This window comes from Schistocerca piceifrons, chromosome 2, assembly GCF_021461385.2.
Source record: "Schistocerca piceifrons isolate TAMUIC-IGC-003096 chromosome 2, iqSchPice1.1, whole genome shotgun sequence".
In the NCBI taxonomy this organism is placed as follows: domain Eukaryota; kingdom Metazoa; phylum Arthropoda; class Insecta; order Orthoptera; family Acrididae; genus Schistocerca; species Schistocerca piceifrons.
The window spans coordinates 24,243,940-24,261,210 of NC_060139.1; the positions used below are offsets into that span (position 1 = coordinate 24,243,940).

General features: G+C 44.8%; 1 protein-coding gene across 1 annotated transcript in view; it reads left to right on the top strand.

The window, feature by feature from the left end:
* LOC124772889 (brain-specific angiogenesis inhibitor 1-associated protein 2-like) overlaps positions 1 to 17,271 on the top strand; it is a 579,992-nt gene that overhangs the window by 529,935 nt on the left and 32,786 nt on the right. Inside the window, exon 12 of the mRNA XM_047249357.1 lies at positions 10,715 to 11,044. Coding sequence (XP_047105313.1) covers positions 10,715 to 11,044 — 330 coding nt within the window. The remainder of the gene's footprint in view (positions 1 to 10,714; positions 11,045 to 17,271) is intronic.

Below are 17,271 nucleotides of genomic sequence, written 5' to 3' on the forward strand. Positions count from 1 at the left end.
CGTCAGTTACTTTCACCCAGGTAAGAAGCCTTTCTCTTCCAGGTGCCACACCAAGCTACCTGTGTTTTCGAATTTCATTATCATCTTATTTAAACTATTTGATGACTTGGGGTTTCTCCTCAGACGTTTCACTTATGGATACTCTTAGAATGTAGCGCAACACGATTTCACTAACAGCGCACGGTTTCTCTTCTCAATAGCCAAGTTGTACACTCACGTAATGGTTTATCAAATGACAACACCAGTTCTGCACCTGATCGCCAAAAGTGTAACTTTTTTCCAGCTCAAATCGGTTCCGCATTAAAGCATTAGCATATCTATCGCGTTTCGCCCACATTGGAACCTTATGAATAGCTGCACTTTAATTAGAACCAACCAGTACAGCTTTCTTTATGAATCTTTACTCAGTTGACAAAATCTGTATGCTACTTTTCTGCGTAACAGCAGTCATCTTACGCTCATTGCTGTTACTGCAGTATATTTGTTGAATGTAGATTAACTGTGACGACGTTATTTAGTCTCAAATCCCTTGATCGCATGTGGTATAAGGGACAAACAAATAAAAATGAGACAGGTGGAAAAAAGTAAGTAAACTGTGTATTATTTCAAACGTAGTCGCTGTCCCGATCTCTCCCCATGCTGTTTCCAATTTTTTAAGAGCAATGAAGAAAGACGTTCGTGGCCGTGGGTTTGGTTCGGACAAAGAGGTGCATGACTGGATGCAATCATGATTTCGCAGACAACCGCAAACATTTTTCCATAAAGGCACACAGCGGGATAAATGTATTAATGCGAGGGGCACTCCAAAGGAATGCACACTATTTTTTGTAAAAATACAGTTTTCATTCTGCATGTGTGAAAGTTTTACAGTGTGTAGATACATCCTTCCCGCTTGTTTTCAAACTTGGTTGAACCTGTTCCCGTGAGTGGCACCGTCACACCATGTCTTCAAGATAGCTGCTACACTTGACGTTCGTCAGAAGCAACGTGTTGTCATATAATTCCTGTGCTGTGAAAACGAGACAGTCGGAAACATCCACAAGAGGTTGAAAAAGGTGTATGGAGATGCTGCTGTAGATCGCAGTACAGTTCGTCGGTGGGCAAGCAGGTTACGAGATGAAAGCGGGCACGGCAATATTGAGGATTGTCCTCGCAGCGGCAGGCCTCGTACTGCACACACTCCAGACAATGTGCAGAGAGTTAACGAATTGGTGACTGCTGACAGACGCATCACTGTGAACGGATTGTCACGCAACGTTGGGATAGGGGAAGGAAGTGTTTGCAGAATACTGAAAGTGTTGGCGTTAAAAAAGGTTTGTGCCAGATAGGTTCCCAGGATGTTGTCAGTGGCTCTCAAATAAACAAGAAAAACCGTATGCAGCGAAGTTTTGGAACAGTACGAGAATGGTGGAGATGAATTTCTTGGAAGAATTGTGGCAGGTGATGAAACATGGCTCCATCATTTTTCACCAGAGACGAAGAGGCAGTCAATGAAGTGGCATCTTGCAAATTCGCCCAAGAAAAAAAAATTCAAAACCACACCTTCTGCTGGAAAAGCAATGACTACAGTGTTTTTCGATTCCGAAGGACTCTTGCTTGTGGACATAATGCCAAGTGGAACCACCATAAATTCTGATGCATATGTGCCGACACTGCAGAAACTTCAAGCTCGACTGAGTCGTGTTCAACCACATCGGCAAAAGCAGGATGTTTTGCTGTTACACGACAATGCACGGCCACGTGTCAGTCGAAAAACAGGGAATCGATCACAAAACTCGGACGGACAACACTGAAACACCCGCCTTACAGTCCTCACCTGGCTCCATGTGACTATCATCTCTTCGAGAAACTGAAAGACTCTCTTCGTGGAACAAGGTTTAAAGATGATGACTCTCTTGTGCACGCTGCCAAACAGTGGCTCCAAGAGGTTGGTCCAGAATTTTACCGTGCGGGTATAGAGGCGCTGGTTCCGAGATGGCGTAAGGCAGTTGAGAGGGATGGAAGTTTTGTGGAGAAATAAAAATATTGGTCCTAAAGGATTAACCTACACACTGTAAAACTTTCAAACATGTAGAATAAAAGATGAATTAAAAAAAGTAGTGTGCATTTCATTTGGAGTGACCCTCGTAGTTATGTCGATTGTTTCTTTCCGTCTGTCTCGTTTTATTTGACAACCCCTAATTAGCGTTAACGGAGTACGTCTTTATTGAACCATCATCCAAACTAAAAGTCCGGTAACACATAAAGTCGTAAAAAAGTACTGGGTGTAGTCACTTAAAATGACACTAACCAAACGCCCAACGCGATAAAGGCATTTGTGAATGAGAGAACACATTTCTAACAAATCGCGTGCTGCAATGTAAAAATTGCTGTAATTCATTGGCTGTGATGCGTGAGTGTTGTGTATGACGAACAGAATGAAAGAGGGAATGTAATCCAGTGTTGACACACATCTACTCCTTTCTAATTGTACCATGGGGGCCGCAGAGCATAACTCACACAACTGGTGGACCAGTCACCATCAATATATTCACATGCTCCCACTCCATGGGGCACTACAGAGATACCTGGAATTTGAAATGAGAACCAGTCCTAGCTGTAAGGAACTGAACGCTATCAGCTGCGCTTCCATTACGAGCCATATGCTAGAACATCGTTTCTCAACTGGTGTGTCGCGACACATTTGTGTGTCGCAAATATATGTCATGAGTGTCGCGAGATTTGTAATGTCACCTGATCTTCAGAAGATAAAGTATCTGGAACATAAAGAAAAAAGTAATAAATTTCTAAAGTTTGAATCTCATAGTTGTTTCATTTTTTAAAATGTTTCGTATGTAATTTATATGTTTCATTTTTATGCACATAAGAAAAATGAAAACATCATTTGTAGGGATGTTTCGAACGCCTGAAAATTATTTTGGTGTGTACCAAAGGAAAAAAAAAGATTGAGAAACGCGGTATTAGATAATCAAAATTTCCTGACCAGCAGGATTGGCATCTGCTACAATTATAGCTTAACGACATAAGCTGTGGGGTCGAGCATTGTGGAGGGTGGTTGTAAAAAATAAAAAGATGTCAGCGGAACGAATCTCTCGTGGCTTCTAAAGTGTTATCAGCAGACCAGCTAAAATACACTCCTGGAAATTGAAATAAGAACACCGTGAATTCATTGTCCCAGGAAGGGGAAACTTTATTGACACATTCCTGGGGTCAGATACATCACATGATCACACTGACAGAACCACAGGCACATAGACACAGGCAACAGAGCATGCACAATGTCGGCTCTAGTACAGTGTGTATCCACCTTTCGCAGCAATGCAGGCTGCTATTCTCCCATGGAGACGATCGTAGAGATGCTCGATGTAGTCCTGTGGAACGGCTTGCCATGCCATTTCCACCTGGCGCCTCAGTTGGACCAGCGTTCGTGCTGGACGTGCAGACCGCGTGAGACGACGCTTCATCCAGTCCCAAACATGCTCAATGGGGGACAGATCCGGAGATCTTGCTGGCCAGGGTAGTTGACTTACACCTTCTAGAGCACGTTGGGTGGCACGGGATACATGCGGACGTGCATTGTCCTGTTGGAACAGCAAGTTCCCTTGCCGGTCTAGGAATGGTAGAACGATGGGTTCGATGACGGTTTGGATGTACCGTGCACTATTCAGTGTCCCCTCGACGATCACCAGTGGTGTACGGCCAGTGTAGGAGATCGCTCCCCACACCATAATGCCGGGTGTTGGCCCTGTGTGCCTCGGTCGTATGCAGTCCTGATTGTGGCGCCCACCTGCACGGCGCCAAACACGCATACGACCATCATTGGCACCAAGGCAGAAGCGACTCTCATCGCTGAAGACGACACGTCTCCATTCGTCCCTCCATTCACGCCTGTCGCGACACCACTGGAGGCGGGCTGCACGATGTTGGGGCGTGAGCGGAAGACGGGATAACGGTGTGCGGGACCGTAGCCCAGCTTTATGGAGACGGTTGCGAATGGTCCTCGCCGATACCCCAGGAGCAACAGTGTCCCTAATTCGCTGGGAAGTGGCGGTGCGGTCCCCTACGGCACTGCGTAGGATCCTACGGTCTTGGCGTGCATCCGTGCGTCGCTGCGGTCCGGTCCCAGGTCGACGGGCACGTGCACCTTCCGCCGACCACTGGCGACAACATCGATGTACTGTGGGGACCTCACGCCCTACGTGTTGAGCAATTCGGCGGTACGTCCACCCGGCCTCCTGCATGCCCACTATACGCCCTCGCTCAAAGTCTGTCAACTGTACATACGGTTCACGTCCACGCTGTCGCGGCATGCTACCAGTGTTAAAGACTGCGATGGAGCTCCGTATGCCACGGCAAACTGGCTGACACTGATGGCGGCGGTGCACAAATGCTGCGTAGCTAGCGCCATTCGACGGCCAACACCGCGGTTCCTGGTGTGTCCGCTGTGCCGTGCGTGTGATCATTGCTTGTACAGCCCTCTCGCAGTGTCCGGAGCAAGTATGGTGGGTCTGACACACTGGTGTCAATGTGTTCTTTTTTCCATTTCCAGGAGTGTAGTACTGTGCGTACGGAGTTAAGAAGAATGTGGTAGAATGGTCGAGCAGCCCGTCATAGGCCACAGTGCTAAGCGACGCTTGAACGCTTGAACAGGTGTGATGAAGAAGAAAGACCGGAATCGAGTGATTTGGAATGCTGATTCACGCTATACCATGTGGGAGTTAGATTGGAGGGTTTCGGTTTGGAGGATACCTGGTGAATGTTACCTGCTGTCACTTGCAGTGCGAACGATATCGAGAAATTTTTCGTGTCTAGGATGCGATCCACTCATCCTTGAGATGATGCTGAATGTTGATTTTTCGTGTCTAGGATGCGATCCACTCATCCTTGAGATGATGCTGAATGTTGATATATGTGAACATATTTTACAGCATTATGTACTGCGTACAGTAGAGCAACAGTTCGAAGATGATAGGGTTAACATACAGACAATTGTTCAGATTCCCCAACCTGAACCGAATGAAATACGTTCATACGTCGACTTGATTCAAGACTCCAGCGTTCAACGTCATTATCATCTCTGGTTTCGGCTCTTGAGGACGAACTGGCTGACACACCCTCGCAGACACTCAGCCATCTCAATGAAAGTGTCCCCTGCAGAGAGCAAAGCGTCATAAGGCCGAAGGGGGCAGATAACCCATACTAATGTCCAGTAAAAGGCATCGGATTTGTGTAATTGTAGGTTTTCTCGGCCAATTACAATGATGATTCTCGGCTCACCACACGGAAAGACTTTATAAGGTTTCCGAGTACTTTTGATCAATTAACGTATTGCGAATAAAAATGTACGATATGTAACCACTTACTCCGATAATCTTTTCAAATTAAGTACGTAATCAGTGCTAATATAGGCTACGGGCCGTAAACGACCTGGTTGAGAAAAGTAACAAGTACAGAAACAATTACTCTACCAGCCACGGTGTATTTGAATTAATGATTCATGTAAGTATTCCGGTCCCCAGTCTAATTTTACGAAGGCTACATGTATTTTTATGGACATTTTAGACGATTCTCATGAAGAGAAGAGATAATCCTAAATAAAATGTGGCACAAATTGATTGAAATGTGTTAGTGAATGTCGTGTGACTAGGGCCTCCCGTCGGGTAGACCGTTCAAAAAAGGCTCTGAGTGCTATGGGACTTAACATCTGTGGTCATCAGTCCCCTAGAACTTAGAACTACTTAAACCTAACTAACCTAAGGACATCACACACATCCATGCCCGAGGCAGGATTCGAACCTGCGACCGCAGCAGTCGCGCGGTTCCGGACTGAGCGCCTTAACCGCGAGACCACCGCGGCCGGCGGTAGACCGTTCGCCAGGCGCAAGTCTTCCGATTTGACGTCACTTCGGCGACTTGAGCGTAGATGGTGATGAAATGATGATGATTAGAACAACACAACACCCAGTCGCTGAGCGAAGAAAATCTCCGACACAGTCGGGAATCGAACCCGGACCCTTAGGATTGACATTTTGTCGCGCTGACCACCCAGCTACCGTAGGCGAACCTTGAAATGAATTAAATGCACTGAAATGAAATGAAAGATCGGACATACGTTTTGGATAGTATTGTACGCAAATAATGATGGAAGCTGAAGAAGTGAATTAAAATTTTTTTCCTAGCCGGAAATTGAATGGGGTCTCCTTGCTTATTAGACAGGAATGCTAGCTATTACACAACCGTAGAACTATGGCTAACAGTGCTGTTCGGACTGCCGAAGTCCAATGCCCTCTACAACACAAACTTCATATTTTCGGCTTATTTTCCCCTTCTTAGTTCGTCACTATTGCCGAGGTTCTCCGGCATTGGAATAGCACTCCTGCTATGGAAGTAATGGGGACATCCTGTACCTCAAGTGTAGATGATCTGTAGATCTTATAGTTAAATTTTCTTCGAGACATCTGGGACTCATCTTGATCTACGATAACGTTGGAAACTGAAGAAATGAATTAAAAATATATTCATTTCTTCAGCTTCCATCATTATCGTACGTACAGATAAGACACAAACGTCTCGAGGAAAATTTAATTATGAGGTATACGGAAATGATAATTTCAAACATCAGCGGCAATGAAAATTTGAGTCAGGCCTGGAGGCGTACACGTGTCAAGGAGAGTGCTCGTGATAAAATCGCGAAACCACGACTCATATCCGTGTCTCACAAGAATTTTGATCGACACCAATTAGTCACTATATATTTAGTATTTTACAGACATAATGCTGCTCACTTAGTTGGACAAGAAGACTGCGTGATTCCTGTAAAATGATATGAACGTGGAGCTGAAAATTTTCATTAAATGATGCAGTCATGCTGAGAGTCCACGAGGTCTTCTCAGGACGACTCAGACTGGAAGGAACACACACACACACACACACACACACACAGAGAGAGAGAGAGAGAGAGAGAGAGAGAGAGAGAGAGAGAGAGAGAGAGAGAGGGAGAGAGAGAGAGAGAGAGATGGAGAGGGAGAGGGGACAGATAGAGAGAGAGAGAGAGAGAGAGAGAGAGAGGGAGGGAGGGAGGGAGGGAGGGGGGAGAGATAGAGAGAGAGGGAGAGAGATAGAGAGAGGGAGGGAGGGGGGAGAGATAGATAGAGAGAGAGAGAGAGACAGACAGAGAGATAGAGACAAACAGATAGATAGATAGAGAGAGAGAGAGAGAGAGAAAGAGAGGGAGGGAGCAAAACTGTGATATTACGATATAAACTGCAACAAAATATCTTTATATTTAGAGAAAAAAATCCATTCTCGGATCCACAGATTACTGAATATAGGTCAGTTTTTCTTTTGATTCAAGTAGTATATGAAAATATATGTACAGTTAGTTTAATACGTCGGTTCCCTGGATGCATCCTTCGTGAAATGATTCCTGTGCTGCTACATTTTATCCGAGTGTCAAACGCTAATACATAAATATGGCACTTTATACTGGAATAGGTATCCGTTAATACGTGAGACACAGACCTGTTTCGCCCCTGAAGCAGTCAGGATGCAGGTGTGTGAACCAGGCGTCGTTATCAGACCAGCGCCCGCTCCCGCCGCTGTTTCTCGCGTAAATGTGCCGTTATTTGGGCGGCGTTCTGATAAATACCCTCGTTTAGCGCGGCTGAACACGGCTCTGGCTGTCTTCGCGTAATTAACGCCCGCCCGTTATCGGTTCAGCCGCGGAGCTCCCATTAGGCCCGCAAAACCAGACCGCCGCCGTGCGCTGCGCTCTTCACCAGCTGATTGGCTCATTTCACCGCCCGAGTGATGAACATCTTCAGCGGCCCATCACACAGTTTTGAAACGATCACAAAACGATGTCGATTAATTTAAGGTCTTCGGAAAACACTGGGAAAGGAAGAATTGCTTGCAGCACACAGGAACACACATTCTCTAGAACCTACCTTCTAAATAATTAAAACCAATTCTTAAATTTTTATAGTGAGGTTGTACGTTTAAATTCCACTTCATGCCACAATTGCAACTTTAGAAGATAGCTTAGTTGTACCTTTCGTATGCTGTTATTGTCACCGGCACCAGCCATTTCACAGTCGCTGCGGAACAAAAGAATTCATTCAGCGATGTGCATGGCATGTACCCCGTACATATTTCCTAATGCCATCTAATCAGAATTACGTCGTCTCGGTCACCTGTAACAAGTTTATCATTACATCGCATTCCTGTTGCGCTGTCCGTTCGGTACAGATTTTGTAATTGATTTTAAACTAATTTCTCGGTGAGCTATAGACTTGAAAAGTTAAACATAGCTCAGAACTGGATGACAATGGAATAGTGTGGTGGTAACCCCCCACCTGCAATAGGGAAATAGGGGGTGGGGGATGAGAACGGGGTGACAAGCATAATGCAGAGCACCGCCTGTCCAATTAGAGTTCCTGCACGATGGCTGTGCTTAGCGGGTTGCATTGCATCACAGCCCTTACATGGGCGATTTGCCTACGTTACCTGGTGCAGGAACGGTGTGCGACGTCGTACACCGGCATGGTGGTGGAAGAGAGAATGTTTTCGAAGATGCACAATTGGAGACATTGCTGAGTGAAGACTCGCGTAAACTCAAGAAGAAATGACACGATTAGTGGGAGTGACACAGAAAGCCATTTCAGAACGTCTCAAGGCTATGGGCATGATTCAGAAAGAAGGAACTTGGGTCCCGTTTGAGCTGAAACCAAGAGACGTTGAACGGCGTTGGTGTGTTTATGAACAGTTGCTTCAGAGACAAAAACGGAAGGGATTTTTGCACCACATTGTGAAAGAGGACGAAAAATGAATTCATTACGATAACCCTAAACGCAAATAATCATGGGGATATCCTGGTCATGCTTCCACGTCGACGGCCAAACCGAATATTCACGGCATCGAGATCACGCTCTCCATTTGGTGGGACCAGCTCGGCGTCGTGTACTACGAGGTGGTAAAACCAAGTGAGACAATCACAGGTGCTCGTTATCGAACGCAGTTAATGCGTTTGAGCAGAGCATTAAGGGACAAACGGCCGCAATATCTCCAGAGGCACGATAAAGTGATTTTGCAGCACGACAACGCTCGACCCGACGATGCAAAAGAGGTCAAAATGTACTTGGAAACGTTAAAATGGGAAGTCCTGCCCACCCGCCGTATTCTGCAGACATTGCTCCCTCTGACTATCACCTGTTTAGATCAACACTTCCCATCTCATGAAGAAGTCGCAAATTGGATCGACTCGTGGATCGCTTCGAAAGATGAACAATTTTCTCGACGCGGAATTCGTACACTGCCCGAAAGATGGGAGAAAGTAGTGGCCAGCGATGTAAAATCTTTGAATGATACATGTGTAACCAATTTGTTTCATTAAAGCGTCAAATGTTGGGGAAAAACGGCGGAAGCAAAGTTGTACACTTTGTAGATCAAATTTGTTTTAACTTAACCCTCGTATTACTAGTTACGACACTGTCATCTTAGGTAGCCATTCAGAGGAGATCGCCAACAAAGAAATTTATATGACGGCGCACGCAACTGCTGGGTAAGGTAAATGTAGTTGTAGCTACGGATAAAATTCATGCAGTTCTGAAAACTCTATTTGGTTTACAAAGCGTACTACCAGTAATTTTTCTCTTCTGAGTTTTTCACTCTTCTATCCTACGTGAGCACTGCTACAAAACGGATAATCAATGTTGTATTTAAATTTAATGTGTAGAGCATAAAATGCCACACTTATTTTTTGTACGTGTCTATACGGCCATTAAGGGGGTGAAACATGAGAATTGGCACTAAAGCGGTCACAAATCGCGCCTGTGTACAACGATGTAAAGATATTTCTATCTTATTTCTGACAAATGCGTCTTTGGAATACCATTTTAATGGATATGACTGAATTTAGTATTAACGATGCTATACATTTTGGTACTAGTCAAATGTCGAAATGAAAAACAAAATATTAGGGGGATGAGATTTCGAAAACTATGACTTCTTCGACAAATCTGCGTGCACCTTTGCGATGTAAATTAAAGACTATGTAATTTTTGTTCGAATTTTTTATATCTGTTACCTTTTCAACGACTTTCATTGAGATAAATTAAAATCTGTTTTGTTCTCAAGGTGATGTTTCACCCCGTTCTCACCCGTATGGGCACTGCTAAGAAAGTATTTCTCTCTTTCTTTGCTCGGCACTACGACATATTCAAAGCTGGTCAAAATCGAATTGCATCCCTTGGGTAGGTTTACTTGTCAGACTCAAAGGAACAAATAGATTGTATATGAAATTCGTAAATAGTTGAGCTAACCCGACATCCACTAGACCAAACACTAACCAAAGAGCTACTCATACCACAATACGAATAATGTTATTTACTAATCACATTTGTAGGAGATGCACAGGCTACTGTAAGAATAGAAGCTCTGAAGATATTTTGAGCTTTGTTTTTGTGTTGTTAATTTAAAGAAAATTTTGTATTGATTGTGTAATACAATCCCCAATATTGTCGGTAGGACTCGTTTTGCTCTTAGCAAGCTACTCTTCCTGCCACAAAGTCTGAATAGCGGGCCGGAACGTAAAGCGGTGTTCAGAGCCTCAGACTGTAAGATCCCCCTTACGCTGGAGGTAACGTATGGCTCATACGTGAAGCACCTTATAACGTCAGATATTCCAGAGAAACAAAACTCAACGACCCTTTGCAAGGGCACTGGAGAGGAGAAAGGCGAGTTTCAATTCTTCTCGCCCGCAGGGTACCCGCGGCGCCGTGGCGACGGCCATCTCGCGCGCGCTGCAGCAGCAGGCGGCGGGCGGCGCCGCCCCCGTGCCCGGGGGCCGGCCCGTGGTGGGCCCGCCGCCGCCGCTGGTGCCCGCCCCCGTGCCGCGCCGCCTGCCCCCGGCCGCCGCCTCCACGGCCGCCGCTGCCGCCGCCCTCAAGGCCGCCGGCGCCAGCCTCCACAGTAGCAACGACAGCGGCTTCAGCAACGAGCCGCCCCCGCTGCCGGAGGCCGACTACTCGGACGACGACAGCTCCAGGTGCGCCGCCGCCCCGCCGCCGCCTCCAAAGCCACAGCGCCTCGCGCCCTAACACTTTGTACTGCTTATCTCTGCTTCTCTGTCATGTACCGTAGAGCAAATGCGAAAGGCTTATACCTTTTCCAGCTTCATCTCCTTGCCTTAGCCAGGTGTCTCTGTTCGGATCCATTCATACCATTTACTCTACGTGTTGCACCTTCTGGTCGTACACTATTCACCATTACATCCTTGTCAACAGCGTCGAGCAGCCTTTGTCAAGTACTTACAGAAGTCCCTTATCGCTATTGTTCAGCTTGGACTTACTGGTGATTACATTCGAAGGTGCTTCTCTGAAATCGTGTCTACTCCTGCGAATCCAGTTTTCTTCCATTTCCTCCGTAACGGAGCGTACTGGGTGTTATGAAAGTGCCCCACATTCTTATTCGGGGAGGCCAAAGAATTTCCCGCAAGTTTCGTGGCTGGAGTCTATTTAAATAAAAATGCTACTGCGTGGAAAGAAATAACGATACACTCGCGATAACATAATCTAAACTTCAGAAGTATAAAAACAATCAGAAACCGGTGCAAGCATTGCTCAAGTGAAAGACAGGCCCAGAAAATCCGCATTGCCGTTTAGACGTCCAAGGAAGAATTAAGATATCCACGCCGAAATTTCGTGCTTATAGATCTCCTTTTGAGCATTTGATATAACTTCCAGAGCAACCTGCACATGATCACTTCTGTCGGTGCTTATATGAACCATCTGGAACCTCCGTTTCGCATTTCTTCAGTTGGTTATGTACAGATTGTCTGGATGTGAGAAGTCCCAGAAAAGAAGCCAATGTGCAAACCCCAGTCGGCTCGTTGGCCACCCGTTGCACAATATTAAGATTGGGATTGGATGCGAAATTTTCGTACCATTTTGTTTTTGCTCCCCTTTCATTTGTAAAAATTAGAAAAATGTCTTATAATCACATGCACGGAAACATCAAAATCGTTGAATTACAGATGAATTTGTCCTACGATAATCATCTGTCTGTTGAAACTACACGAGGTTCCATCTGGTTACCACTTAATCTTACACATTCTTTACTTCTCGTCCTCTAAAATCACACACCTGTTTGCACTGCAGTTGATTACATGCACGGGACATACGCTCCTGTAACATTCGGAAGTTGACGGTATGTGCGGAATATTCCTACATTTTTAAATGTCCACATTACTCGAAATGTAACGGATTATGGTCAGGTGAACTGGACGGCAATACTACTGATAATCGACCAATACCTTTGTTTCGGTAAAGTACCATCGTAAGGAATGGGAAAACTAAGCGATCCCCTTCGTACATTAATCATATCCGTCGACTTGACACGGTAGCTCAAGTATTTTCCTGCACTTTTTTGGTAATCATCACCTGTCAACATTGCCGTCAACATAGCCCGCAATAAATAAATACACGTAGTTTATGGCTGTCAAGGAAATGTTATACCTTTCTTCCAGCAAAACAGTGACAAGTTAAATAACGATGATAGAGGTGGATGGAGATCGCACAGTCACTCTCTTCAAAGTGGACCACAAAAGATCAGTAATATTGAGATCTGGTGACTGCGGCTGCCAGGGGAGACACAAAAAAAAAAAAAAAACCAGTCCTGCTCGACGTGACCTGCGTGAACCGGGACTCTGTCAGACCACAGCATCATTATTGTGGAACAAACATTGTATCTTAAGGTGGACTTGATCAGTCAAAATGGTCACATTATCTTTGGAAGTAATGCGTCATTCCAGGGTAACAGTGTAGCCTATGGATTACCACGATATGGTTGCCCTTACCGTGACGGAACCAACGATAAGTTTCACTCGGAACATAAACGCGTTGAGAAGTTGGAAAAAGTATGTGACAAGGTTCATTCCAACAAGTGACTTTCTTCAATTGCTCCATAGCCAACGATTCGAGCTTCGGAATCACGTTTTCCTGTTACGGACATTTCCTTCAGTGATGACTACTTTTCGAAATCGAGCTAGTCCTATAATTCTCTGTTTATAGATCCCTCTTCGTGTTGCTTTGCTGTTGAGATTCATTTTTCTCCGTAATCCTTTTCAGTGACCGTCTGCCACAGTCACTCAACACACACTCTCGTCTGCGTTGTGGATTAACGTACAATGTTTTTCCGCTCTTCCTAGACGTGATGTAAACCTTGGTTACGGTGCCTCCAGTAACAACAAAACACTCCGCCTACCTTCGCTAGGGAAGAACTCTTCATATGAGCAACAATTAGTCTACATTCGAACCCATTTATCTCTGACATAACCCACTCATAACTAAACAAGTGACTGTTTTGGCCACGACTGACTCTTACAACGTATTGAGAACTTTGTACACGTGCCGTTTGCCTTCAAGTACAACAGTGCAGCCTGTAGGCGTTGGTGGAATCTGTACCTTGTGTTCAAGCAGGCATTTCTTGGTGTGTTTCCACGTTTCTGTTCAGCCTCTGTACGTCTTCCTGAGAGCACCTCTTATTTTCACTTCTGGTAGCTCATGCTTCGTGTTGTGACATAGTCTACTAGATGAATTAAAACGCCAGTATGATTTCGGTAACAAGCAAGACACCGTACAGCTTTTTAATGTGCTGAGAGGGTTCAATTGAACAGGAATTCCACACAAAATGGAAAGCTACAGTATATAAGATATGCCTAAACACTCCACTCCCGTGCCCGCTCTCACATTTCCCCCTCCACACGGATACTAAGCGAGTAGTGTGACCTCCACAGTAGCTCATTACTCACCTGTTGCTTCCCAGCGCATCTACATAGCGCTACCTGCAGTAGAAGGAATGTTGCGAGCAGCAAGGCGCCAACCTGCTGGACTGTGCGCAGGCCGGCGGGCAACGTGTTCGCGGGCGTGAAGCTGCGCAAGACGGTGACCAACGACCGGTCGGCGCCGCTCATCACGTAGGCGGCGGGCGCGCGTTGCTGGAGCCGTGGTCGTGGCCGTGGCCGCGGCCGTGTTGTGGTGTGGGTTCCTGGTGTTGGTAACTAACTCGGCTGGGCGCCAGTCCAGCCGCTGGTGAAGGTGCTACTCTGGTGGCGGGTGCCAGCTCGCTTCCTCTCCTAAGACGTGCTTGTTTGTACATAACACTGTATAACTGTAACATAGCAGAAACTATCTGTAAATAAATGTTAACACAAATTTACTAACACTGTATTCTTCCATATTACTACCCCAGTGCTGTTTTGGCCATCATACCCAGGTGTCTTTTCTTATCCTCTCCTCAGGTGCTTGTTATTTTTGTTTATGTATTTAACCCGGTCTCATTAGGCCCTCCCTTACATCAGACCAGAGTTTTACACATTACATCGCAGTTACCTAAGAAGTAACAATTTTAATGCGACAAATAGTATTAAAATGATTTGAGTGGCTGCAGTGACAATGTGAGTAAATATTAGTGACTGTGATTTTATAATGTTAATACTGGCTGTACTTCTAATAATGCTGCTGCTGCTGCCACTAATAATGACAATAGTAGTAATAATTTTTGTGATCAGATGCAACTACTTTCTTCCAGATATAACTGTGGGTTCTTTGGTTGCTTGGGGGACAAGGCTCATCAGACTAGAACATATGAAATATAAGTTCACTTTATTACACAAATGAATAAAGAATTTACTTACCTTGGACCCAGTTCTTTGATTCAGCATTGCTTGGTAATCTGCAACGGTCACTAACTATGAAAGCATCATCTGATGCACAGATTAACAAACTGTTCTCATGCAGTCCAAAACGAAAGTATATTTCATCAGAAACTTTAAGTGACAATTAGTCCTACATGGTGACGTTGACTGCGTCAGCTGAGGTACTAGCTCGGCTGAGCTGTTGCCAGCTCGTCACTATACTGACCTCACCGTGAGGACGCTGTTACGCTGACAGGGAGACGTGGTCTTCTGGAGTGCCTCCCATTGGTTGTTGCAGATTGCAGCTGGCCTTGGCTGATGTCTGTGGTGTTCATTCGACTTTGGTGTGGCACCGCTGTCTCAGGGCGATACCACAATAATAATAATGACGAAAGTAAAACTTACAATAATAAACATAATGATAGTGGCAGATATGACAAATATCTGTAGGTGTACAAAAAAGGCCGGGAGATACGGGAAGATTTCAATTAGATTACATCATGGTCAGACATACATTCCGAAATCAGATACTGGATTGTAAGGCGTACCCAGGAGCAGATATAGACTCAGATCACAATATAGTAGTGATGAAGAGTGGGCTAAAGTTCAAGACATTAGTCAGGAAGAATCAATACGCAAAGAAGTGGGATACGGAAGTACTAAGGAATGACGAGATACGTTTGAAGTTCTCTAACGCTATAGATACAGCAATAAGGAATAGCGCAGTAGGCAGTACAGTTGAAGAGGAATGGACATCTCTAAAAAGGTCCATCACAGAAGTTGGGAAGGAAAACATAGGTACAAAAAAGGTAGCTGCGAAGAAACCATGGGTAACAGAAGAAATACTTCAGTTGATTGATGAAAGGAGGAAGTACAAACATGTTCCGGGAAAATCAGGAATACAGAAATACAAGTCGCTGACAAATGAAATAAATAGGAAGTGCAGGGAAGCTAAGACGAAATGGCTGCAGGAAAAATGTGAAGACATCGAAAAAGATATGATTGTCGGAAGGACAGACTCAGCATACAGGAAAGTCAAAACAACCTTTGGTGACATTAAAAGCAACGGTGGTAACTTTAGTAGTGCAACGGGAATTCCACTGTTAAATGCAGAGGAGAGAGCAGATAGCTGGAAAGAATACATTGAAAGCCTCTATGAGGGTGAAGATTAGTCTGATGTGATAGAAGAAGAAACAGGAGTCGATTTAGAAGAGATATGGGATCCAGTATTAGAATCGGAATTTAAAAGAGCTTTGGAGGACTTACGGTCAAATAAGGCAGAAGGGATAGATAACATTCCATCAGAATTTCTAAAATCATTGGGGAAAGTGGCAACAAAACGACTATTCACGTTGGTGTGTAGAATATATGAGTCTGGCGACATACCATCTGACTTTCGGAAAAGCATCATCCACACAATTCCGAAGACGGCAAGAGCTGACAAGTGCGAGAATTATCGCACAATCAGCTTAACAGCTCATGCGTCGAAGCTGCTTACAAGAATAATATACAGAAGAATGGAAAAGAAAATTGAGAATGCGCTAGGTGACGATTAGTTTGGCTTTAGGAAAAGTAAAGGGACGAGAGAGGCAATTCTGACGTTACGGCTAATAATGGAAGCAATGCTAAAGAAAAATCAAGACACTTTCATAGGATTTGTCGACCTGGAAAAAGCTTTGGACAATATAAAATGGTGCAAGCTGTTCGAGATTCTGAAAAAAGTAGGGGTAAGCTGTAGGGAGAGACGGGTCATATACAATATGTACAACAACCAAGAGGGAATAATAAGGCTGCGTTCACACCGCCGGCCGGGCCGGGCCGGGCTGACGCGTACTGGCTCGGCTCGTGCCTAGCCAGCTCAGGCCGACGAGTAGTGCATTCACATTGTGCGCCGCGCCGAGCCGGGACGGCGAAATGGGGGAAAATCCACTTCCCCGATTTTCATGTTTTAAAAATTCTTAGCGGTATATAAGACTTCGCCACATCGTTTTATGAACTTATTTTTTCCTTAAAAGCGTTACTTACCTCGTGAAAAAAGAAAAAGTCTACTTTTCGTTTCGCGTGATTTCTTAGTTTCGTAACACATCCCAACCGATTTTGAAGAAAGTATGCGGCTAAAGAACCTGATTTTTGTACACGTGGTAGTGCAACATCTTAGCTTCGTAATGAATCATTTATCTTTCCATATTTCTTAACAGTCATTGCGAAATGATGCTATTTGTCAACGTTGTGCACTTGATTTACAAATCTTGTAGTGAAAAAGTTATGTAGCGGGTAGCTTACTGTTAGATCCCTTTTAGACCATACATTGTTGGGAATGAAATGTAGCTAAAAGTACGAAATAGTTTTTGAAATGATAATGATACTGATATCTGTCTTGGTCTCAAGTAATGCGAGCTATTCAGTGGCGTCAGTGCCGCGTCCGCAAGCCACGGAGTTCGCGCGGTTACAGCTTGGTTTAGTGTAGTTATATAATACAGGACAGAAAAAAACTAATTACTAGTGATCAGCGCAGACCTAGTGCCGGCCCCTCTTATTATTTTAATGGTCTCATTGTCTAGATAAATCCAAATGTATAA